Source organism: Leptonotus elevatus, chromosome 5, assembly GCF_054856555.1.
Source record: "Leptonotus elevatus isolate MCC_2025b chromosome 5, RoL_Lele_1.0, whole genome shotgun sequence".
Taxonomy (NCBI): domain Eukaryota; kingdom Metazoa; phylum Chordata; class Actinopteri; order Syngnathiformes; family Syngnathidae; genus Leptonotus; species Leptonotus elevatus.
The window spans coordinates 1,693,922-1,719,001 of NC_141243.1; the positions used below are offsets into that span (position 1 = coordinate 1,693,922).

Below are 25,080 nucleotides of genomic sequence, written 5' to 3' on the forward strand. Positions count from 1 at the left end.
ATAATTTTTTTTAAATATAATTCGTCCTGTTTTTTTAAAAGGTCATGTCTTGAAGCGCGTAAGCCGCTTGTCGACCTTTGACCCCTGGTTTTCTACCTGAGAGCCCCACTTGTGTTTGAGACTTCTCAGGACCTTTTCAAACGAAATATGTGCCGATATCTGATGACGTCATCGTCGCCATAGTAACGCTAGGGGAGCAGAAGGCAACATTTTTCAACTGGGAACCGGTGTGAGGAGACTGTTGCAGTGACGACATTTGGCCTCACAGGGGGCGCTAGATAGCCGTCTATCTATTCAAAGTTCAAACTTATACTCTCGCTTCTATTTCAAAGTTGTTTTAATTCATTTTTTTAAGAAATTCTACATTCGCAGTATTCACATGATTAACAAACATTTCAATGTGTTTTAAATTTATCAAAAAAAGATGTGGATATAAGAAGAAACCTACATTTGAGAATGTTACATATTTCGTGCTATGTTCTAATTATAAATATCAAAATATGAATTTAAATATGTAAAATATAATGGCATGAAAGGTGCACTGCACATAGTACACAATTAAATAACTCTTGAAGTTGTGACTATTGTAAGAATAATACTTAGCTATAAATTCTGTTTTCTTAAACAATTTGCTGACAAAATATAATTAAATTGGCCAATTGTAACGACCAATGACATTTAATAAGTAGCAACACCAACAAAGTTATTTGACATCTCGTTTAATGAACTCGCTCTTGGTGACAACAAAATCACGTTTATACATTTGTGAGGATAATCAAGGAAAAAAATGACACATTATAAAGACGAAAACGTCACAAACATGAAAGATTCGCAGGAATTTGACCGTGAAATCAAAATCTCTTCATGGAGCTCATAATTAAATAAGGGCAACAGTAACATGGTCCACATAAATAAAACTTTACACACATTAAGAATGTTTCCTCAACAACTCAACGAGCAGGTGAAAACATGACAATTACAATTAGCATAAAGATGCTAAAGCATGTAGCTTATCCACTGTGTTGTAATGCTAACATGCCGAGTTAGCATCCGAGGCGTCTTTGCAATGCAGCCCGCGCATTTAGTTCATTGAAAAATTGAAAACGACAAAAAAAAAAAACCCAGCTCGCCTTAGTGTTAGCTTAGCGATGTGGCGCGTGCTAGCTTACCAGCAGCTAGCGTGTCGCCAACTCAAAGGCAGAACAATGTAGAAAAGAAGACTAGAAAAGTCTTACAAAGAGGTGGAAAAAGCCGCCGTTAGCGTCGTAGCAACACACGCTAACGCAAAAAGTAGCTTTTTTTGTGGTTTCCTCGCAGACATGGAGGATACTTTTGCTTTTTAGACAAAGTCTTGTGTCTTCTTCATGTTGATGCTCGATTTAGCAGCGTGGATCTGCAAAAACCAAAAGAAAAAAAAAATCCAGGTAAATTCAACAAATCAATTAATTAGTACTACACATTTTTAGTAGAAGTTACTATGGCATTTAATTGTATTTAAAAAATGAAATGACATAAAAACTAATGGTCATCGTAATCACCTGAGCGATTTCCATCGGTCCTTGTCCATGTTGTTGTCGGGACCTTCGCTCTCGTACGACGCCAGATACAACGCTACAAACGACGACAAGAAAATGTCAGCACACGCCCCGACACCGCTTCAAGTGCCTCCGATCGACGTCGGTTGTTCTAGGAGGCTTTTCCAGACTCAATTGCTGATTTTCTTTTCTTTTGAATTTCATCACAGAAACCGGACATTTGAACAAGGGGTGTGTCGACTTTTGATGCGTGCGTGCGTGTGTGCGTGCATGCGCTGGCGTACCGTCTTCGGTGTAGACGGGCGCCGTGAGCAGATAGTGCAGAATCTTGCGGTCCTTGTCAAAAGGACACTCGACTGTCTTCCAGCTCATGAACTCGCTTACTTGCTTGGCCAACTCCCACAATTTCTACAAAGTCACAAATTCAGAACAATCGCACAAAATAATAAACACAACTTCCTCTGGTTACAAAGAGATGTTTGTCAAATTATTTTAATTATATATATATAATGATATCATTTTACAACTACCTTGTAGGTGACAACGTGTTTTGACTGGTTTCTATAATTAACTCGTTTTTTTTCACTGAAGCAACCCCCTTCGCTCCCAGCTGTTTTACTAGATTTGGACTGAGTATTGTGTTCTATTGCTATAAACACGTGGAACGAACCAACCAAAACAAAGAATAGAGTCTCTTCTTTCATCAGGAGAAAAAAAAAAGTCGATTTATATCGGTTTCCATTTTGTAGCAATTAGCATTAGCAACATGACAACAAGTGACACAAAAAAACCCAAACGAGCGAAAAATACCCAAAGTGTGACTCAACTACTTCTCTTTTCTATTACAAGACACTTTTTAGGGAAGTGGAAACTGGAGTACCCCGCCAAAATAAAAGTCCCCCTTTTCATATATATATATATTTGTAGTCACCTGGAAGTTGACTTGTCCGTTGTGCAGCCGGTTGGCGCAGCCTTCGTTGAGGAAGTAGATGTCCTTGATGAGCAGGCTGAAGAACGGGATGACAATCTGCAACGCGCGAACGAAACAAAAAAGCGTCACGTGCGGCAGCAAAAGATCAACGGCAAAGCATGTGAGCGACGTCGCGCTCGGCGAGTACGCGATGTTCTCAAAACAAAACAAAACATCCAACGAAGTGTCCAGCTGGAAATCTTCAAGTCACGCGGTCAGTCACAATGGTTGCATCACAAGGCGGGGTCGTGCGCGCGCGGGTGCGTGCGTGCGGGTTTGAGATCCATGTTGTTGTTATTATGACGAAAAGGCAGCATGACAGGACAGCGCGTTGCGTAAGCCGAGCGCGGCCGTCCCGCTTGTTGCCGAACGACCCAACAAACAAGCGGAAAACGGAGCAAGTGCCGATTGTTGAAAGTCGGCAAGCGCAGCCTCGAAAACATCTTCATTAACATCACAAAACTTTCCTTTTTAGTATTTTTGCTTTCCACACTAAATAAAAATTTTGGGGGAAATTTGCATTTTTTCCCCAAATATGGATGTGATTAAATATTAGAAATAATAATAATAATAATAATAATAAAAAAAACAGCATTATTTTAAAATATTACTTCTTTTTTTTTTACTTTTATTTTATTTTATTATTATTATTTTTTTTCTTAATGGTACGACCAACTGAGAAGAAGAAAACAACAACTGTCCACTGAACCCCATAATGACCCCCCCCCCCCTCCCTCGGGTGAGAGGTGACAACAACAGGAACATACCACACATGCTGGAACTTTCCACTTGACGACCCGTGACCTCCGGCCTGCTTGCATAACCCCATCTCGCATTCTTGGGGGGGGGGGGGGGGGTATCGAAATCACGTCGCGGCCGCCGGAGAAGACGACGTGATCCGGAGGGAGGCCATGTTTGTTTTTCCCACAGCAAGCGCAGCGTGACCCGTTTGTTAAAACTTATGTCATCGCTGCTGTCCTCGCGCGGGACATTCCAGACGAGAACGATGGCGGTGATAACGGCACAGCGCACCCCCCTCACCCACGCTATTCCCTCACAAATATATGAAATAAGTTCATTTAAAAGCAAAAGAAGAAAAAACACTCATTTCATAGTGGGGGGGGGGGGGTGGGACACAGATGGTGTACCCCTGAACCTTTGCACAGCTTGAAAAAGCAAAAGAAAAAGCGAAATTGCTCTATTTCAAAGCAGGAGAACGACATGGCGCACCCCTTTTCACACGCACCCTAAAAAATGTCAAACTGAAAAAAAAAAGCTGATTCAAACCTTAGCAAGAAAAGGAATTTTAAAAAAAAATAGCCCATTTAAAGGCAAAAGAACAAGATGGCGCGCGACCTCTCCTAAAAAGAGTCCAATGAAAACAAAGCTTATTAAAAAAGGCTGGCAAAAGCAGTGTAACGTGCGACGCACCCCCCTTTTGCCTCAACCGGTGGTTCTCAAATGGGGGTAACTAAAGTGTACCTCTGGGGGTACCTGGTGGCACTCCAGTGAGATTTTAAAATGTTAATATTTCAGAAAAATATAAGCTCATAAAATGAATTCTACATTCCGACGACGATTCAATTCCGTATCCTAAAAAGCTCGCATCTCCCTCGTACCCGAGTGGTTCGGCCCAACTTGTCATATGCAGCCGAGAATCACCTTGAAAACTTGATTTCAAATTCCGTTTTTGAGAACAGAGCTTTGCTGCGATCCCAAAGGAGAACCCGACTGCGAGGTTTGCTCTGTATTATTTATTTCGGTCCTCACCTTCTCCCGGCTGCTGTTGGCAGTGACGGACCTCTGGGCGGCACCGCGCAGCGCCGTCCTGTAGTTGTAGAAGTTCCCGGAAGGATCCATCTGGCGCTGCGGGGACGCGGGACAAATACACTTTGGAGACAAAAGTTTTGGGACGCCCCCCCCCGCCCCATCCTCCGCCCCCCCCCCCCCCCGCCCCCGCCCCCGCCGCCAAGACAAAAAACGACGTACCTCCAAGATATCAAACTTTGCCGTCTTGACTTTGCTCCACGTCTTCTTGAGGCGGGACACGGGACCCGTGTTCATGCCGGCTGGAAGGGAAAATGACAGCGGCGCGTCAAGCACTTGCAGCAATCCCATTTGGCGCGCAACAACGCAGCAAGGACAAGGTTTTAGGGTTCGGCAGGCCCCTTTCATGCCGTTGAAAAAACTCCCATCCGACGGCGTCACATACAAAACATTTCAGAAGGTCTTGAGGTTCCAGGTTCGGGACAGCGTCATTAAACATTAACGCTGTTCTGTGAAAAACACGTATTTTTACGTTTTTTACGTTTATTGGGATGAAACGGAATGCAGACGTCACAAAAACTTCTTTTTTTTTAACAAAATGGACAGAAGTGTTTTTCACAGAACAGCGACAAGAGACAGTCATGGCTTTTGCAAGGGTTACCAGACTTAACCGCCCACTTCCTGACCCCCCCACTATGGGGGGTGACACTTGTCCAGATTAAAGTGACGCACTTTCTTCAGGAATAATTCAGTTAAAAAAAAGACATTTCAAACATTGGAGTCTGGAGCAAAATCGATTGGCACACATTTTGTTCAACACTTCCTGGATCCCAGGAGACATTTTGTTTGCATCTCAGCCACCAATGGTCCGACAACAGCTGTGGTTCGAATGGCCCCGCCCCCAACCAAAAAAAGAAAAACATCTTGACCCCTCCCTCCATCTGCTTTGATTGTTTGCGCACCCCCACCCCCCACCACATAGCACAGGCTGACCAGATGCCCCGCCCCCCCCCCCCCCCCAAACATAGAAGTCAAAACCAAGTGCATATTTCAACATTTTTAATCCCAAATGGTGACGCACACACTTGAGGATTTGTTATGGGAAAGTGTATAATGGCAGCTTGGTATAATAAATTATTATATATATTTTTTTTTAAATCAAAAGTGAGAGTAAGGGCACGAAGTGTCCAGATGAGGACGCGGGTGCGCGGTCGCTGAGCAAAACTTACAAATGATGGCCATGAGGGAGTTGAAGTTGCCGATGTTGAAGCATTCGCGCGCCACGTCGATGAAGAACTCCACCAGCCGCGCGCGCTGCTTCTTCTTCATGGGCTGTCAAGAAAAGCAGACAAAAAAACACTCAGCGGAGGAAGAGCTAGCCTGCTAGCGACAAACGTTGGCGCCAAAGTCACCGCGGTTTTAACTACTTGCCGAATATAAAACGACCATAAACTCCGATACTGTACTAACAATCCAAAGCTAATGCTAAATGCTAACCAGATATTTAAGCACAAACAAAATCATATTTAAAACATTGGAATCAGCCATTAGCTTTAAAGCTAACGTTTCATAGCTGATGCTAAATGTTCGGTAACGCTTGAAGTCAATATAAAACGATTAAGTGTGAAAACAGCAACATTTTAAAAAATGCTTTTTGAAAATAAAGCCTTTTTTTCGACTACGAGGAATCAAGTTTGTAATTAGCTTCAAAGCTAATGCCAAAACTTTATGTTGATTATTTGCTAATGCTAACCATGACTGATATGTCAATACAAGACATTTAAGCGGGTAAAAAGTCACATTTAAAATGTTTTAGTCTGAATGAATCAAAGTTTTTTTTGGCTACTTAGCGACGCAACTGACCATTAGCTCCGAGGCAAACATCTCAAAGGTAATGCGAAACGTGTGCTAACACGAGCCACAACTTACAAGGTCATACAACACAATTAGGCATCAATAAAGTCGATTTGAATTTGGGAGATGAAAAAAAAAAAAAGGTCAATTAGTTAGCATTGACCATTAGCATTGCGCGTTAGCACTATAAGCTACTCACCGTGCAAATCTCCGTAGCAACCAGATAACTGAGCCTGTTGAACCAGTCCACGTAGGCTTCCAGGTTGGCGGCCTTCTTGTGGTCACTGAAGTGGCTCTGCATCAAGAACAACAACAACAAACACTTTGAATTTCAGCTAAGCTACTTAGCTTAGCATAAGCGAGTGCAATCAGAGGAACAATACAGAACGGTGTAATTCCTTTGTGTGAGGTCGCTGCTTGATTTAATTCCACGCATTCCTTTGGCCTCACGCCGCTCACCTCTTGTAGCCCCCCCCCCTTGTAGGGCCCCCTCCCCTTCTACCCTGGGGGGCCGCCTTCCACTTTTTGGGCCCATTGAGGTCCGTGGCAGGCTGGCCCGAGGCACAATGGCAACCTTGCCTCCTCCCTCATTACCTCGCGTCCCACATCGGCCTGTTGCCTAGCAGCCTGCGAGCCTGAACGAGCGCCCCCCCCCCCCCCCCCCCCGCCCGTCTACGTCCGGCGGCAACTGCGGTTGCTAAGCGATGCATCATCGAATCCAAGATCCCGCCGGGATTTGAAGCCAATTGCTGGGCGAGAGCGCTTTTGTGTTTTTTTTTCTATTTTTACGAGCTCAGCGTTGGATATTTCTTTTGTCTTTTGGTGCCACCTGACCCTGACGTGAACCCGAGGCGGTCGCCCCGCGCTGCGTCAACGCCAAATCCGTCTGGACCCCCGACAAGTGGGTCAAACCGCAGCCACAACATTGCATAATGGATGCCTTATCTGCTGATTTATTCAGAGAAGGACTTTGTTTTTTTTTACCTTGTCGTTGTCCACCGGATCTTTTTGGACGAACGCCTGGACAAACTCCTCGGGTCCGATGTAGCTGAGTCTCTCCTGAGAAAAGGAAGAACAACATCCTGAATTCTTAAATAAAAAAAAACCCAAAAGTCTTTTTATGGGTATCTCAGTTTGTTTCAAGAGGAATTTGAAACTGGTGCGAAAACAAACGCCAGTCAGATCTGGGAACTCGTTTTCCCTGTTGATGTCAAGGGTTCGAGGAAGAAGCATGCGTAGTCTTGCTGGAAAGCTCGAGGTCAAAAATGAGGGCGGCGGGGGGTTGGGATGTGGTTCCAAGTGGGTTCACGATTTTGGATCGTTTTCAGCCTCAGGGACGAAACCATGTTTTTGTTTTGCTTATTACAAGATGGTTTTCCAGGTCAAGAACGTTTTCAACACAGAAACCAAAAACCCATTCGGTTTCTAAAGCGAATTGCAGCAAAATAGTCATTAAAAGCGATGATGGCTGCTATAACGGTGTGTGTGGTCGTGTTGGGAGGCTCGAGGTCCAAAAGAGAAGCACGGGGGGTGTCGACAGAACCCATCAAAACAGGGCAACACTTGGGGGGGTTCGGTTTAGGGCAGGCTTCCCCAATCCTGGTCCTGCAGGTTTGAGATGTTTCCATCCTCACCGGGTTCATAGAAATCAGTTCGTCAGCAAGTTCTGCCTGATAACGATCCTGATCTTTAGAATCGGGTCTGCTGGAAGACGGAAACCCTCGAGGACCGGGATTGGGGAAGTCTGGGTCAGAAGGCGCTAGAGGGGCATCGGTGATCTCAGAGCTCAATTTAGTGATCGGATGTGGTTGCAGGTCCCAATGACAGCATTCAGGAGTTTTTAGGCCAACTTGTTCCTGAGGTTGCCTTTTGGGTTTTGGTGATCCGAGCCTTCCCAAAAATTGACTAGACAAGATTTTTGTTTTCAGCCTCCGGACTACAGGAAACAGGAACATCATGTGATGTGAACCTTGGATGGTCATTTTGGTGGTTTTCTCGGTCAGGAACTGAATGGACAACTTCAGGACGTGACCGGAATTGCGGCAAAATTATCACTTTTGAGGCAACTGCCAACAAACCCATTCCCCCCCCGCGACTCCGGATGGGAACTGATCAGTCTTGCTGTGTTCCGGTTTTGGTTCTCACCAGTTCTATGTGGGTCAGCTGCTGCGCCACGGTGAAGGGATCGTTGCAGACGGCCATGATGCCCCTGTGGGCGGCGGCCTGAGGTTTGGCCTTGAGGACGGCGAGGCGCTCGGCCACCGCGGCGTTGATCTTGACCAGCGCCTCCTGGTACTGGCTGAGGACCGTCAGCCTCCGGATCAAACCCTGGCTCAGCTGGCTCGCCGCCTTCCTGTAAATCTGACGGGGGAAACGCAGGCAGTCCGTCAAGCGCTTGTGCCTCGCCGCCGTCCGATTCATCGCAACTGTCAAACTTTTTGAGCAGGCAACAAAGATGATGGAAACAACTTTACACATTATTAACTGGCCGTCACAGGGGTGGCAAATCCAGTCCAGAAAGTTAAAAAATCCCTGCCACAGTTTGGCTTTAGGCCCAGGTGCTAGCTAGCTAGCTAGCTAGCTAGCTAGCTAGCTCCCATGGTGCTCGTCCACCTGCTAGCCAGCTAGCCAGCTAGCATCAATGGCTAAAGCCAAACTGTGGCAGGGTTTTTTTACTTTCTGGACCCGGATTTGCCACCCCTGCTGACTGACTTCCAGTTAAGGAATGGCCGTTGCCCGTGCTGGGGTGGCACGCTAGCGCCCTCCATGGATCAGCCGTCGCTGCCCAGGAAGCTTCGGGAAAACAGATGGCAGGATACAAGAGCTGAAATTTCGTTCATCGAGTGCCTTCAAAAAAAATATATAAAAATCTACGACCAAGACAATTTGCTTTTGCACAAAATGGCAGACGTTGACTGGATGCAAACCTTTGGTGAGTCGTGTTTGTCTGCAAGGGCGTATTTCTGTCTGCGCAGACGGCAGCCAGAACCAAACCCCCCCCCCCCCCCCCCCCCAAACTACTCTGAGAGCGTTGACATGTGAACCGAACTGGGCCCAAACCGCAAAAAGCACGCCGCCCGTGTTTGTGCAGCTTAACGACGACCTCGGGTTCGGTTACGCAAGCTCCTTCCCGTCAAGATCGCTACGTCCTCTCCGGCGGACAGACGGACGGACCTTTTGGCTTCCTGGCCTCGGGGGCCGAACAGGCTCCCGGTGGCCTGGACTCTGAAGAGGCCAAGATTAGATAATCAATCCCGCACTGACACACTTAACTCGGTTACATAAGGGGGGGGGGGGGGGGGGGGGGGGGCAAAAAAAACCACGGAAGGGCGGGGGCGCGCATATGTTTGACTTTGTGGATTTCTCACCACCACATCCTGCACAAGTTTAAGTTCCAAGTTTCAGGCTTCCAAAGTCTGCAAAAACAAACCCTCGCAACAACACCCAACCTCCACCAGGGAGGACCAGCCGCAACTTTTTTTTTCCCAGGGTGCGACCACGTGACGACATTTTCAGCTCGTAATCGGGCGTGGCGAGAACCCATTCCGGTGCCGTGAATCAAAACAAATCCACGACTTCCAGTTGACCTCCGCAGAAAAGAACGAGATTCTGTCGTTTCACATCAAGCGCCAGATCGTTTAGTAAGTATAGATAAAAGGTGCGATTAATCGTGAGTTAACTATTGAAATCATGCGATTAATTACAATTAAAAATTCAACTGCCTGACACCTCTACTTTTTTTTTTACTTACTGTCATAATGTTGATAAAAATATATCAATGTTATTTCTTTGTCCGAGTCGACTGTCAGCCATAAAAGTCACGGGAATTCGCAAATTTTTTATCTGAACTCATTTTGCTTGTTTCATTTGTTGCGTTTTTTGTTGTTTTTAGAACACGTTCGAATACGACACGGGCAACGACACGACGAGGCTAACGATATTGCTAACAATATTGCAGAAAGCAATACAGTTTCCCGGGGGGGGGGGGAAGTAAACTTTTTTTTTGTCTTAGTCAAAATTCAAGATTATATATATATATATATATATATATATATATATAAAATAAAATAAAGATTAACATTTTATTTATTTAGAGAAAATAAAAGTTGTGTTACTATATAAAAGTAAAAAAAAGTCACAATATTACAGAATTAAAATCGTATTTTTCCAAGAAAAAAAGTTATGTTAAAATATTTTTTTAATGTTTTTATTTTGTAATGTTAAAAGATTTTTTTAATGTTTTTATTTTGTAATGTTAAAAGATTTTTTTTCATGTTTTTGTTATCCAATATTAATATTGTATTTTTAAGGAGGCGTGGCCGTATTCAAATATTACAAGATTAGAGTCAGATTTGAAATTGAAATCCTATCAATGGCTACCAACGGTCCCAGAAAACAAGATTAGTCAAAGTATAAAAATGTACAAGTGGTTTTCTTTGACTTGAAAGAAAGAAGTCGGAAGCGTCTTTAGCGACGCCGCCAGCGGAGCGCCGATCTTCTTCATTCCCTTCCGCCTTTCTGTGTCGCTAATGACAGACAATTACGAGGCCGCAATGCCGGCAGCGGCAGATGTTGGACTGCGCAATCCTTCGTTCACCTCCGCAAGACGCACAAAATGTTCCAAAAAGTCAACAGCGAGCACAAATGTGATGTGCTGGATTTGCTCCAGGCTAACTTTGAACTCTTGGGACGTCTCGCGTCTTCTAAAAGGCGCCTTTATTTTATTCAGATTACTTGTCTTGTGACTACAATACTTTGATTTTTTATTTTAAGCTGCATCACTTTTCCGTGAACGCCTCATTGGACGGACCTCAAGCATCATTGCAGTCAATGTGCTGGCGGAATTTGGATTATTTATTCATATATATATATATATATGTGTGTGTGTGAAATATAAAGGGGAGGAATTAAGACAATATGTGAAAATAATAGTTAAAAGTATTAAAAAAAATTAAATACATGGTTCAGTTTTAAATTAAAGTGAATAAAATTCTGCTAAATATTGTATGAAATATACAAACAATTCATTTTTATTTTTTTTAGAGAAAAACATAAATTAAATTATATCAAATAAAATGTAGTATAACTTTTGTGGACTATGTTTAAATGTACCAAAAAGGTAAAAAAATAGGATTTTCTACTAAGTAAAAATACTTACATTAAACTTATATAAACAAAATAATAATTCAAAGATATGAGGTGGGGGAATGGGGACTTAAAATTATATGAGAATAAATCACAATTTAAAAGTTTGGAAAAATTATTAATCTAATTGCACAAATACAAGAAAGGACAGCTACTTATTTATAAAAGAGTAAAACGTGAATAAAAATCCATACATTAAGTTTGCAAAAATTAAACGTTTACGACAAAAGTAAAAAAAAAAATTTTTTTTAACTAAAAATATATCAATCAAATACAATACAAGCTATTTCAGTTGTATGAATACAAAAAAATATATGTAAATGTATAACTCAAATGTATATGATAAAAACGTGAAATGTACAAAGACAAACTTGCCGTCTCAGGGAATGCGAGTCGATCTCATGACATCACTGTTAATGTGTCACGTATTGATTTTGAGATTAAAAGGGGATCCGTACTCATGGCGAGTCATGTGAAACCTGCTCGGCAAACAATGGAGGGAGGGAGGGGGCGACTTTGGCAGTGCTAATGGGTGTGGGACAGGGGGGGGGGGGGGGCTCCCGTTCGGACAGATGGATGTTTGCCTTCCCCATCTGCTCTTTACAAGCTCCTCCTGCTGCTTTATTGTTAGCATCCAACACCCCCAAAACACACGCAATAAACAAACAAGCGGTTCCCATGGTAGAAACACACCAACGGGTCTTATGCTAACTCGTAGCACAATGCTAACAGCTGACCCGCAGGTGGCTCACCGCTGCTACGACTCCGAAGCTAGGAAAGAATACGGTTTCTTCGAGGGCTTACGACATTAGGTGAGCAGGCTAGCTTAGCATTAGCATCCGTTTTTTTTTTCCTTTTCACGTCCCCACCTCATCTCCGGTAGAGAGTCGACGTGTGAGCTCCTTCAGGCCGCGCATCATCCGCTCGTCCCGGAAGTCGTACGGGAAGGTTTCCGTCCACTCCGTCAACAGCTGGAGGATCTTTGGCGCCATCTTCCTGAGCCGTATCTGGAATGGCGGCAAATGTGGCGTGAGTGTCGGATTTGCTTAACTCTTTGACTGCCAGACGTTTTCAGAAAAGGGATGCTGTGACTGCCAGCCGATTTAAGCATTTTGACTGATCTTTCAAGGTCCACAGAAAATTTTCTGTTTGGACTATGGAAACACACGTACTACCAAATGAAAGATTGAACTCTCATCTTTCATCAGAAAAAAAAAGTTTGTTTCTACCTTATTCCGTTCTTTAGTAATCAACAATAGAAAATGGTTAGTTTCACCCAAATGCGCTTGTTTTGGACCAAAATACGGAGAAATCAAAGCTTTTAGTGAAACGATATTATTTCATGTGCTCTAGTAAATTTTACACTTCTTTTTGTCCATGAATGATGCCACAAACACCTAAATAGTGCTTTACTTCTATAAAACACTAGCACCAAGAATGAAAAAGTGTTTTTTGATAGCAAAATACGTTTATTTACATTCAACAGTGTAACAATTTGACAACAATTTGGCAAACTATTTGGCAAACTATTTACAAATGTGTGCAACTGTGGTACTATCTACAATTATGTGGATGTTCCAACGACAGTTTTTCTCAAGCGTGAGCTGCTTGCAACCGGTCGCCATTGTTGCTTCATCAGCCATTGTCCCCTCAACACTCTAGCTCCGCCTCACGTCTTCTACTGACGCCCACCCAATCTTGTCCAAAGAGAGTCATCGCTGCCATCTAGGGGCCAAAACGAGTCATTATACTAACTAGATCTGCTTGATACTTTCAGCACAGCTGCCCAAGGCTTTCCTCCACCCGTTTCCAAAAAAAAAACATAGTGAACGTCTTTTAACGTCCTCGGCGCCCCTCCGTAGGTTTTTACTAAACGTTATATAACGTTTATGGCAGTCAAAGAGTTAAACGGGAACGTCGGCGCCGCGCCCACCTTGTCGGCTTGCGGGTCGCCGAGTCGCTGCTGTTCCACGCACATGTGGCACACTTTGGACATGAGCTCGTGCGGCTGGATGAAGAGACGAGAGCTCAGCAGGAATGTGAAGGTATACGTCCTCTGTGGGGGGGGGAACAAATGAGGTCACAAACGGGAAATGGCCGCCGTCTTTTTGTCTTTTTGAGGCTTTTCTGTCGATCTACTCATGCTAGGCAAGCCTAGCGAACAACACGATGCTATGCGGGGGCTACTTGGACAAATCCTGAAAAGGACTCCATTTATTCATTTCAAATCAAGATGGCAGACCTCCCTTTGTCTTTTCGAAATGTATTTTATTTGAGTCAATCGGGCTTCCGCGGCTGGATGTTCAAACAATCTCACATACTCACATCTGGATAATAGTCGACGGTGGGCAGCAGGTGCCGGATGAGGGCCTCCAAGGACCCGGACGCCAAGTTGTTGTCGCGGTAGGAGAGTCCGGAGTAGACCTCCTCCTTGGCCTGGTAGAAGTTTTTGTTGTAGCCTCCGGCGCTGTGCGGTGTCTGAGGCATGTTGTTGTTGTTGTCCTGCAAAAAGCAAAAGACAAGCGGGTCAGAACCGCAGACGCTGACGCAAGGACGCTCCCAAAAAATGAAAAAGCCAGCGTCGACGTTTTTGTTTGGGACCGTTTTTTAAAGCGAACGTCCCTTTTTCGCCTTTGCTTTGTTTGGACGCGAGCGCTGAAGAGGAAAAACCGCGGTGTGCGAGAGCGGGAATGCCGCGCCAGATTAGAGATGGCCGCTATTGCGCCTCGGGGACGCGCCGCTAAACTGAACCCGCCGCGACCTCGCCGGGAACCGCAGGAAGCTCAACGAGCCAAAACCAGCCGACGCCCCGAAAGAAGACAAAACAGACGAGGAGGCCGAAGACGGATGAAAAAAACAGTCGAGATGGAAAATCGGGACGGACAACAGCGCGGCTAATTAGCGCCGTTTGTTACTTGTTGCCATGGAACCGAAAACGCATGTGCTTCAAATTGCCAAAAGAAAATGCTGATAATGTTTTTCTCTAAAGTTGCGCCAGAAAAAATACATCAAAGAGTTTGTGAAATCGGTTCCTTTTCTGTTTTGTGTGTGTATGTAATGCTGATCGCTAGCGAAGCAAAGAAGAAAACAAAACTGGCCTTTATGAGCAACATTAGCAAGACGCAAATTCTAAAATCCTGATTGTTAACAGACAAAAAAAAAAAACACAATTGGCAGGCAAAAAAAAAAATACTCTTGCTTCGTAAACAAAACTGACAGTTTTTAGTTAAGTTGGTTAAGTTAGCTAGCTAGCAATAATTGCTAGCTAGCTAAAAAAAAACTAAAAAAAACAATGAGCATCCAGCGTCTTTGCTAAAGTTAACCCTGTCTGTGATCTGGCTATGCTAACATGCTAAAAGCTAGCATGAAGTGTTTTTATCTTTTTGTGTGATCGCGGCTGCCACACGGCGCGGCAGATGTTCCCGCCGCCGAGCTCTCTTTTCTCATGGAAATGTCCCGCACTTGTGGTGATGAATAGCGCCGGCGCACGCGGCCTTCTTGTGAGGGCGCGTGCGTGAAACGAAAGATGGGAGTCGTGTGTGTGTGTGTGTTGGTTTGTTTCATGACGTTGTTTGTGTTGAAGGTTCAGTTCTGGTTTTGGAAGCAAATGGAACTTCAAACTAAAATATTAGACTTCCTGTGTTTTTTAGCGCATTTTTTCTACCAGATTTCATGTTTTTAACTGAAACGACAGTCGATTCAAATCAAAGGAGCCCTTGACATTCTCAAAGTGAGTGTAAAATGGCCGCTGCAAAGCAAATGATCAGACGTCTTGCGTCTTTTTGCGTCGAGTCTCCTGAGACTTTTGCGGGTCTACGCGCCAAACGAATCTCATGCCGCCAAGTGAAACTGGCTCCGGGGACTGCAAATTTTTTTGGACCCGAATGCTTCTGGGATGAGGTATCGGGTGCTCTCCGCTCGTTCAATCAGGCCGCGTGAAGCGACCCAAGCGGGAATGTGGCGTGTGACATCACTGGACAACAAACGGGAACAAATCGCAAAAAGGCCTGAGGCGAGATGATGTCACGGGAAGATAAAAGGGCTTTTGGGATTGGATCAGGTGTCGTGCTTTGATCGAACGGATCACAGAGCGGAGATCAATAGCGCCGAGTCAATTAATTCAGTAATACAAGACCGATATTTTGTGCTAATGACAAAGTGATGCTCGTTCAAACCTTATGCAGTAAAAGGAGGGAGAAACTGAAAAATGACAACCGTTGCACAAAATCAACTGGCAGTAAAATCAAATAAATAGACGAGAGCTAGCGAGCATGTAAGTACGCGGTGTCGCTAACTAGCATGTAAGTACGCGGTGTCGCTAACTAGCATGTAAGTACGCGGTGTCGCTAACTAGCATGTAAGTACGCGGTGTCGCTAACGAGCATGTAAGTACGCGGTGTCGCTAACTAGCATGTAAGTACGCGGTGTCGCTAATGAGCATGTAAGTACGCGGTGTCGCTAACTAGCATGTAAGTACGCGGTGTCGCTAACTAGCATGTAAGTACGCGGTGTCGCTAACGAGCATGTAAGCACGCGGTGTCGCTAACGAGCATGTAAGTACGCGGTGTCGCTAACTAGCATGTAAGTACGCGGTGTCGCTAACTAGCATGTAAGTACGCGGTGTCGCTAACTAGCATGTAAGTACGCGGTGTCGCTAACTAGCATGTAAGTACGCGGTGTCGCTAACTAGCATGTAAGTACGCGGTGTCGCTAACTAGCATGTAAGTACGCGGTGTCGCTAACTAGCATGTAAGTACGCGGTGTCGCTAACTAGCATGTAAGTACGCGGTGTCGCTAACTAGCATGTAAGTACGCGGTGTCGCTAACTAGCATGTAAGTACGCGGTGTCTATTGTCGTCGTTCGGGCTTGGTGGGGTGAGCGGCTTTCTGTAGGGGGCGCCAGATTGACAAAAGCGTGATTTTGGCACACTGCCGTTGATTGAGCCGTCGTGTCGGATAAGAGTCAACAAACAAACAAGCCGCCGGGGACTTTGTTTGCGTTGCGTGTTTAGCCGTCGCGTTGCACGCAAGGACAAATATGACACGTTTGGATTACATTCAAAGTTCGATTCAGATACTCGTTTTGGAACATGGCGGTCAACAGGTCACAATATTAGGTACAGCCGACGGCACTTTTTAATGCAGTGCAAATATAAAAATGCTAACTTTCGACAACTGAAAATGGAAATGCGGAGGCAGACGATCTCATCGTTCAGCATTTTGCAACCACAAAAAAGGAAATGTGGCCAAGTCAAGAGGAAGTTCGGGATTAACTGGATTAAGTTGCAAAGAGAGGCGGCGGGAATCCTCTTAGCCATAAGGTGTGTAAACGTGTGTGCGTGTGGCTCCAAACAATCACGAGCATTGAAAATGCACTGCCATTGATTGAAACAAGTACAAGTGTGAAGCGATCAGTTCAAGCGAATTGCGCTTCGGGAGAGTGAGTTGCGATCACTACGGTGGCCCTGAGCCAACAAAAAAGAACTTTATAATATCTATTATTGTATGGGAAAAAATGGAAAACAAACATAAATGAACATTCATAAATGCACATAAAAACCCTTTATTTATTTATTTAATTCCACTTGGTGCTTAAAATTCATGATTTGTTTATGGACTTGTTTTTTCCCCTACAATCTTGTACATGCTACTAAATTGGCTTTTGCTTAAAAACAAAACAAAAAACACACTTTTTTTTTTATTTCACACTCTGATTTAGCTTATTATAATTATTATTATTCTTTATTTATTTGTTACATCTTCCCCTCCACTTTTATTTCCTTTTATAAAAAAAATAAAAATAAAGCATGTACCAACCAGGGATTTTTTTTAAATAAAAAAATTAACTAAAGGGAAATAAACAGCATGAGTATAGACTATAAATTTTCACAATTTTCTCTTAATTATTTTCCTTTTTTTATTATTAGTCTATTATTTCTATTTTTCCTCCACTCCTGATACATTCAATTTATTGCCGTTTTTCTTTCCTCCAAATCATTTTACACGCACGAGCACGCACACACATTTGTATGAATTTTACCTCCGCTCCAGGTGCGCGTGCGTCCTTTCCCACAAAAAATAAATAAAAAGTCCCTCCAAGCGTCCCAATACTTTTGTCCACCTCACGAGAGAACTTGAGAGGTCGATAACGCAACCAGAAAGAAGCAGAAAGATCCAGACAAGTCAGCGGGTTGGCCGCCAAGTACAAGCCGCATGAAGGCGCGTGATCTCCGGCGTGCGTGAGCGACGTTCCCTGTTCGCTTCTCAGGTTCGATGTGAGCTTTCGGAGCTCAGCGCGAAGACGTCGACTTTTTAAGTGCGAGGCCGGCAGCCAATCAGAAGAGAGGCGCGCCGCCCAGCCACGCCCCCTCTCGTCTCCAGTTGGTTTCTCTTTCTCTCTATTGTCTCGTTTCCCCCCAGTTGGTTTTTCCACATCTCGCAACAAAACAACCTTTTCTATACGTACGAGTTTCTGCTTCACAGAAAAAATTAATTTGGTTTCTGAAAGAATCAATCTACAAAATGGTAATTAATTCCAAGAAATGAAATGAAAAAGCCATGTTTGTTTTTTTCTTGCTTTGGAAAGCAAACGTGACGATTTGCATTATTCCCATCCTAATCCTAATTTTGACACATCTCATTCATATTTAAGAGGAGCATTCATGCGTTTAGTGTACGTGTTACATAAAGTGGGATTACGCGGCCCAGATGGAAGTTTTGCCATTAATCCGCCTGGAATGACCACACAGGCGTCGCCACAGAATGAGCCACATAACAAATGTACGTTCTTTCGTCAGTAAGGATTCCTGCAAATAGATGAAAATAAACAAATTTAAGACAAATGCATGGCAGATTTGGTGTCTTTTTGGACATGGATTCTCGACTTTTTTTTGTGGGTCTGCTCATGACAGACACGCCGAACAAACTCATTTGTTGCTTCATGAAACTGGCTTATGTATGTGGGCTGAATTTTCAAATACTCCCAATGAGCCCGAAAAGGACCCCAACATGGCTGCCGCAAACCAAGATGGCAGACTTAATGTGTCTCGTCCACCTGATCTGCTGACACCAAAATTGACCAGCACGCGTTTACATGACACAAGTGTGATCCAGATCCGATCCAGATCCGATCCAGATCAAGTCCTGACGATGGCAACAAAACCACAGGGACAGACAGCAAAACTTGTTTCTGTTTAATGTCCATAAAAAGTGTTCAACGTTGACATTTTTTTTGGGGCTTCACAGCCGCAATTCAGACGCTAATTTTCGCCTTTGGTGAACATGTGATGCAGTTCGGTGGACACCTCCGCGGCCCGCGCGCTGGTGCTCATGGCCCCGCCCCCGCACTTGCACGACGACTGCTCCCGCACCAGGCAGGTGAGGAGCTCCAGCACCTGGATCTGGTGCTCCATGTGGGCCTTCTCGCGCCGCTCTTCCCGCTCGGCCGACTCGCGCTGCCGCTGCAGCCACTGGCCCAGGAGCTCCTGGTGCCAGCTGGCCTGCTCCTGCCGCTGCTTCTCCAGCTGCGCCAGGAGGGCCCGCGTCTCGGAGAGCAGCTGCTGGTAGCAGGTCGCCAGGTGCTGGAGGGCGGGGTCGACGCGGCCGCAGGCGTCGTCGCCAGGGTGGGCGGGGGCCGCCGCGCCGTCGTCGAGGGCGGTCGCCACCAGTGAAGATGGCGGAGGAGAGCTGGCCACGTCCAGGGTGGGCACTGTGACAGGACACCAAGGTTACCAGCGGGTCAAGTCGATACGTGAGATTCTCGCGTCGCTTCCCGGTGAGGCGAAGCGCTTGCGTAAGGCAGATTGCTAACGACCTTGTTTATTTGTGTAAACGACCTCAACGGAGGACAAATAGGCAGACACTTTCAGAGCAAAGTGCTTGTCCTCTCTTGCCAGTTTGACTTTAGCCCTTATCGCTAATTGTTTCAGTTGTTGTGCTAGCTAGCTAGCTGCTAGCTCCCTAGCTACCTAGCTGCTAGAGAGCTAGCTAGCTAGCTGCTAGCTCCCTAACTACCTAGCTGCTAGGGAGCTAGCTAGCTAGCTAGCTGCTAGGGAGCTAGCTAGCTAGCTAGCTGCTAGGGAGCTAGCTAGCTAGCTGCTAGGGAGCTAGCTAGCTAGCACCAGGGGCTAAAGCCAAACTGTGGCAGGGTTTTTACTTTCTGGACCTGGATTTGCCACCTCTGCCTATTGACATTGTTCACTTGGCAGCAGGGAATCAAAGAGTTCCCTCTCCCCAGTCACTTCATCCAACTCTTCCGGAGGGGACCCCGAGGTTGTCTCTATGGGGCGTTTGTGGAAAATAAAATGATGATGGGATAGACTTTCCCAGAGGACCTCACCACGGAGGTACCCAGGAGGCATTTAACCAGATGCCCGAGCCACCTCATCTAGCTCCTCAATGTGGAGCAGTGGCTCTACTTTGAGGCCCCTCCGGATGGATGACTGGGGCGGCATGGCTGCGGTATCAGTAAGTGAATGTGAATCAGTTTAATATTATGCAAGTGAAAGACCAAAGACCATCTACCCCAGGCTTCCCCAGTTCTGGTCCTCGAGGGCCGGAGTCCTCCAGGTTTGAGATGTTTCTGTATTCCGACCAGAAGTGGGCAAGCCTGATCTAACCAGATGCCCGAGCCACCTCATCTAGATCCTCTCGGTGCGGAGGAGCAGTGGCTGTAGTCTGAGCCCCCTTTGAATGGATTTCTCTAAAGAACGGGTGTCAAACTCTAGTCCTCGAGGGCCCCTATCGGGCATGTCAAACTCCGGTGTTCGAAGGCCGCCTTCCTGATGTTTCCCTCCTCCCAACACTCCTGATTCAAATGATCAGGCTCCTGCAGAGCTTACTGGCAAGCTGATCATTTGAACCAGGTGTGTTGGAGGAGGGAAACATCAGGAACGTGGCCTTCGAACACCGGAGTTCGACACAAGGTCCCTCTTGAAAACCCGCTACACAATTTTGCCGGCTGGTTTGCGTGATCTTGTTCTTTCAGCCCGCAGTGAGAGCGGCAACGCCAATCGATGCAAGCTTAATCGGGGGTTGTCGTTTTACGCGACCAATCGCCAACACAGTTAACGCCGACATCACGACTGAACGGTCATCACATACCAGTGCCGGCTCCAAGCTTCTTCGCCTTAGCTCTGATCATGTCCGTAGTCCTCATGCTACTCCGGCCGACTTGCAACGGCTTCGTTATTTATAAGTATGATGAGCGCTTTAATTCTTTCCTAAACAGACGCGTCATCGCCAACAAGACCGATGACATCATTTGTTAGGAATGTTGTCATCGACAACAAAGCCTTGTACGTTGGCTATTCATTAAACAGGTCGCGTCCGGCAAATTTTCCAAGTAACAGGAAGATTTAGGATCCGCACGATCCACTTTGCTGCCCCGAGTCTCTTCTGGGATCAAACGTGTCACGTTGCCATTGAGAAGGTCACATGCCGCAAACATACCGTAAAACCTTCGCCTCGCCATTTTTTACTGGTCCAGATGTTGCAAAAGCTCAATTTAAATGTCGCTCTTCACAGAGGACAAAGAATGCCAGTAAGTACTGTTGAAATGGTTTCGATGTCCGCTGGTTAAAGGGTCGTAACTAGAGCTGCATCAAACAATTATTTTAATAAATCGCTAAATCTGTCAATTATTTTGGAAATAAATCGAATCGAATTTGATTTCATCCCTTTATTGAAAAACAGGATATGAATTCAAATTGGCAGTGGCGAGAACGCATCAACAAAAACAATTACGATTCAGTTACTTGTTTGTCAGAAAATAGGCACACATTTTTCATCATCATTTCCCAAAGTAAAAGCAGACGTTGGCTAATGTTTTATTTTGATACAACACAACGATGGTCTGCTTTCATGGACGACTCAAAAAATCGGAGCATATTTACGGTTGAGAAGCTGAAATTCCGAGGATGTGGACAATTTTTTTAGTCCACAAGGTCTTTAAACAATTACTCGATTCTGAACAATAATTATAGATGAACTCATTCCCAGCCATTTTCACTGAAGCAAACCCCTTCGCTCCCGGCTGTTTTACTGGATTTTGACTGATTTCGCAAGGCCCACAGAATATTCTGTTCTATTGCTTTAAAAACATGGAACCTACCAAAAAAAAAAAGATGAGAGTTTCTTCATCAAGAAAAAAGTATATTTGTATCTGTTTCCGTTCTGCAGCAATTATTTAGCATTAGAATATTGCTAAGTGTCATCATTATTCACAAACCTGTTGAAAACACTGTCAAAAAGAGCTTGTTTGCAACATGTCCCTGGTTGATCTCTTATACTCTGCTGTCACCTGCTGGCCGTTTTTTTATAATAACTACCATTGCTTTAAGCGACCTCTTCAGGTCAGAGGCTGCATCAAAACCGTCTGTATGCTCTAGCATTAAAAAATAAATAAATAAATAAATAAATAAATAACATAAATACCTTTTTGAGAGTGAAGGACATAGTATTTAAAAAAAAAGTATTTATACGTTTTTGGGTTTGATTGAGTTAATTTGATGGTCACTTAGTTGTTGATTAATCATTAACTTAACATTTAACATAATTTATTAATGAACACATTTGTTTGTTTGTTTTTCACAAAAGCACAGGAAGACGTACCGGCAGGTTGAGGATGGACGGTCGATCCCAAAAAATGATCCCGCCGCGTCTCTGGCGAGGGTTCCGGGAATGCGCCGTCGCTCAATTCTGAATCGTCGCAGTTTTCCATCTTGACGTGGAAGTCCAACGGCCACGGAGGGCGGCCTCCATTTTCCTCGGAGGAGCTCGGGCGCTCTCTTCCCGCGGAGATCAAAATTTTGCGTTTGCCAAATTCCGCCATGGGGGCGCGGATGCGAGGACCGCCGGGCGAGCCGCCGTCCGCCGGCCTCCCCAACACTGCGTCCATTTCCTCAAAATACTTGAAGGTGCACATCCGGGACGCGTCCGAGCTCCTCTGCAGTTTGGCCCGCGCGTAGTTGGCCTTGAGGGTCTTGACGCGGAGGCGGCACTGGTGCGGACTCCGCGAGAAGCCGGCGCCGCTCATGCGGGCCGACAGGTGCTTGAAGACGTGGCGGTTGCGCAGGTTTTCCGACAAACTCTTCTGAACGCGCTGGTCGCTCCAGGCGCAAAGCAGCTCCTGCGTCTCCTCGGCCGTCCAGTTGACCGAGCGCTCGGCCTCCCGCTTGCCTTGACGAGAAGGAGGAAGAAAAAAAAGCAATGAAAAGGGAAGAAAAGCGTACATTTTCAAATTGAATGCAAATGCGTTTCTTTGAATTCAAAGTCGATATGTCCGGACGACGGGATGACATTTACGATCGACAACGGTCCAAAGTTTTAGGGACACTTTTCCATGTTAGTCAATGGAAAAATGTTTCGAAACGTTTGGTAGAGAAACAACAATGGAACGAATAGAAAATGGTGTCTCTAAATATTGGACTAAACATTTTTGACAAGTCCGTTTAAAAACACTTTCCCATCTTATTCTATGAGAAACGTCTCTTGACTTTTCTCGACTAAAAACACCAACTGTTCTATTGTCAGAAATAATTGACTATAATAGAAGTACTCAGCTGAGAATTTGCATGCTGTACCGTTCAAAAGTTTTCTAAACATCTTCTTGACTCGCATTGGAAAGGCTTCAAATTATCAACAATTGTGTTTGTCAAAATATATTTTTGGATTGTTATCAAATGTATCTAATGAAAAAAAAAAAGTCAATTCTAACCCACAGATCATTAGGTCGTTTTCTGAACGACCTAACAGTCAGTTGTGCACTGTTTCATAAATTGTTGCCGTGTTTTTACCTTTTACTAACTAGGTAAAGTGCTTTAATTTGTTCATTCTATGTCAAAACTTAGACAACGTTAAGGAAACGTTTTTTCGAGCGATGCTGTGAAACGCATCTCCACTCTCACGTGCACAATAAGCAATGACTCCACCCCCTTTAGTTCAATATAATAAACAAGACCTGACCAAACAGCTGCAATTCCGGAATGTAAATATTCGCACTTATGCCATATCATAATGTGGACATTATTCCAAATGTGACGAATTGTTCTGCAAAGCTGCTGACAACTCCGAGCCAAGTAATTTAGCACAGTATTCGCATACATTTTTCAAAGGAAAACACCCACTTCAAACTGCATCAAACACGGAGTTAAGTTAGCACTAGAACGCGTTAAATAAAGCCTTCGGGGCGTAACGATTCAATATTCATCACAAAATGTCAAGACAACTAACCAGGAAGTGGCGGTGCTAGATGTTGTTAGCATGGTTAGCTGGCGTCATATAAGTCGGCAGTACAAACAAAGTGTAAGGTTTACAGTCATTATAACAATAATAATAAAAGGCATTCTTACGTCTCGTGGTGGACACAGAAGTTGTGGAATTGATGGTCGGCAGATTCATTTTTGGACTGCGAGCTGCGAGGAATGTAAACAGCGCCGCCACTTCCGGGTGAGGGCGGCGAGCATTTGACGTCATCAAACGGGCGACGGCACCAGTAAACATCGCACACCCAAGCGAAAATGTTTCTCATAAATCTTTCAGTATTCATCTCTGCTTAAAAGTTTACAAACAGGAAACCTGTATTGTTTTTTTTTGTTAAAGTTCTTTCAGCATTTTTCAAATCGTCATGACACTGCCATATTTTGTATTGTTTCGTGTTTGATATATTTCACGCTTTACTTTGTTCAACTGTTCAGCATAAATTATAATAAATTGAGTTTATTTATTTAGTGTGTACTAAATTGCGTTGCAATATGTTAAAGGTACACATGTAAAATATATTTAATACATCATATAATATACATGTATTTGTATAAAACCAATGCATTATTTCAATAAAATATATTTTAAAATGCATGTAACTAAAAAAAAAAATGCAGTTGCAATTAGTTGTCATTCTGTAGGCAGAATGCAATAAGATAAGAGAAAATTCTGTCTTTTCTTTCTCATATGTTACTGTCAACATGTTACCGACATCTCAGCCACAACAATGGCAGCCATGTTGTGTATTGACGTTGCTTTGTGTGAAACGAAGCCTGCACTTCAGAATGTGTATTTTGAATATCAAGGGAGGAAACGTCTCCTCCAGGTTGTCTCAGATTTCGGAGACGTGTCCCCGTCTGCTGCGACCCCCTCCTTGCAGCATCGCAACCCCCCCCTCCCCCCAGTCTGTGGGGAGGCGCAGGCATGTCTGATCTCCTGCTGGAACATTTGCATGTTTGCCATTCAGCTTTTGTTCTGCTGACCTATTACATGTCAATCATCAGCATGAAAATCTACATTTAAAAAAAAAAAATTGTCATATGAAACACTTTCATGTGCTTAACCAAAGCGCATGAACGAGTGAAGTTAAATGATAAGGCAACACCACAAGGCAATTGTAATATAAAGCGGAAGTGACGTCTCCTTACGAGGCCCGCATTTACTTTAAAATGAAAACCAAAACAAACATTCTGTAAAAAAAAAAAAAAAAATACATTTCATGTTTGATGTAAGCACTTAAATAAATTATGTAAAGCTAAATAAATAGTTTTAGAGTGTAGATGTTTAAGAATAAAAAAAAATCAAACATTGCAAATAATAAATGAATGAAAAATAAAGTAAAATAATATTTAAAATGTTTCTGTATGAAAAAGAGAAAAAACATGAATTACAAAGAATAAAGTGAACTGAAAAACAAAAAATAATTAAAATCAAAAGTAAAATAAAAATAGGATAATATTGTATAAATGAAAGTACATAAAAATGGAAAATTCAAAAAGTGAACATTTTGATCAATAACTTTTTATTTTATTATTATTATTTAATAAG

General features: G+C 44.1%; 2 protein-coding genes across 3 annotated transcripts in view; both read right to left on the minus strand.

The window, feature by feature from the left end:
- Window positions 1-703: 703 nt before the first annotated feature.
- Window positions 704-25,080, minus strand: part of rasgef1ba (RasGEF domain family, member 1Ba) — a 33,004-nt gene continuing 8,627 nt past the window's right edge. The window contains exons 1-14 of one of the 2 annotated variants that reach the window (XM_086076262.1): window positions 17,312-17,719; window positions 13,597-13,773; window positions 13,205-13,327; window positions 12,141-12,278; window positions 8,272-8,487; window positions 7,111-7,185; window positions 6,326-6,421; window positions 5,502-5,604; window positions 4,495-4,574; window positions 4,276-4,371; window positions 2,467-2,562; window positions 1,820-1,943; window positions 1,539-1,611; window positions 704-1,393 (exon numbers count right to left, since the gene is read on the minus strand). In XM_086076262.1, coding sequence (XP_085932388.1) covers window positions 1,363-1,393; window positions 1,539-1,611; window positions 1,820-1,943; window positions 2,467-2,562; window positions 4,276-4,371; window positions 4,495-4,574; window positions 5,502-5,604; window positions 6,326-6,421; window positions 7,111-7,185; window positions 8,272-8,487; window positions 12,141-12,278; window positions 13,205-13,327; window positions 13,597-13,758 — 1,413 coding nt within the window. In that variant the 5' untranslated portion in view covers window positions 13,759-13,773; window positions 17,312-17,719 and the 3' untranslated portion in view covers window positions 704-1,362. Of the gene's footprint in view, window positions 1,394-1,538; window positions 1,612-1,819; window positions 1,944-2,466; window positions 2,563-4,275; window positions 4,372-4,494; window positions 4,575-5,501; window positions 5,605-6,325; window positions 6,422-7,110; window positions 7,186-8,271; window positions 8,488-12,140; window positions 12,279-13,204; window positions 13,328-13,596; window positions 13,774-17,311; window positions 17,720-25,080 lie in introns of those variants that run through there. The other variant, XM_086076261.1, reaches the window with a different exon arrangement.
- Window positions 18,450-24,889, minus strand: LOC147173201 (uncharacterized). The gene is made up of 3 exons (XM_086076263.1): window positions 23,622-24,889; window positions 21,883-22,449; window positions 18,450-18,979 (listed from the first exon to the last, which is right to left on the minus strand). The coding sequence occupies exons 1-3, from the start codon at window positions 23,770-23,772 to the stop codon at window positions 18,531-18,533; spliced, it is 1,167 nt and encodes a 388-aa protein (XP_085932389.1). The 5' UTR covers window positions 23,773-24,889; the 3' UTR covers window positions 18,450-18,530.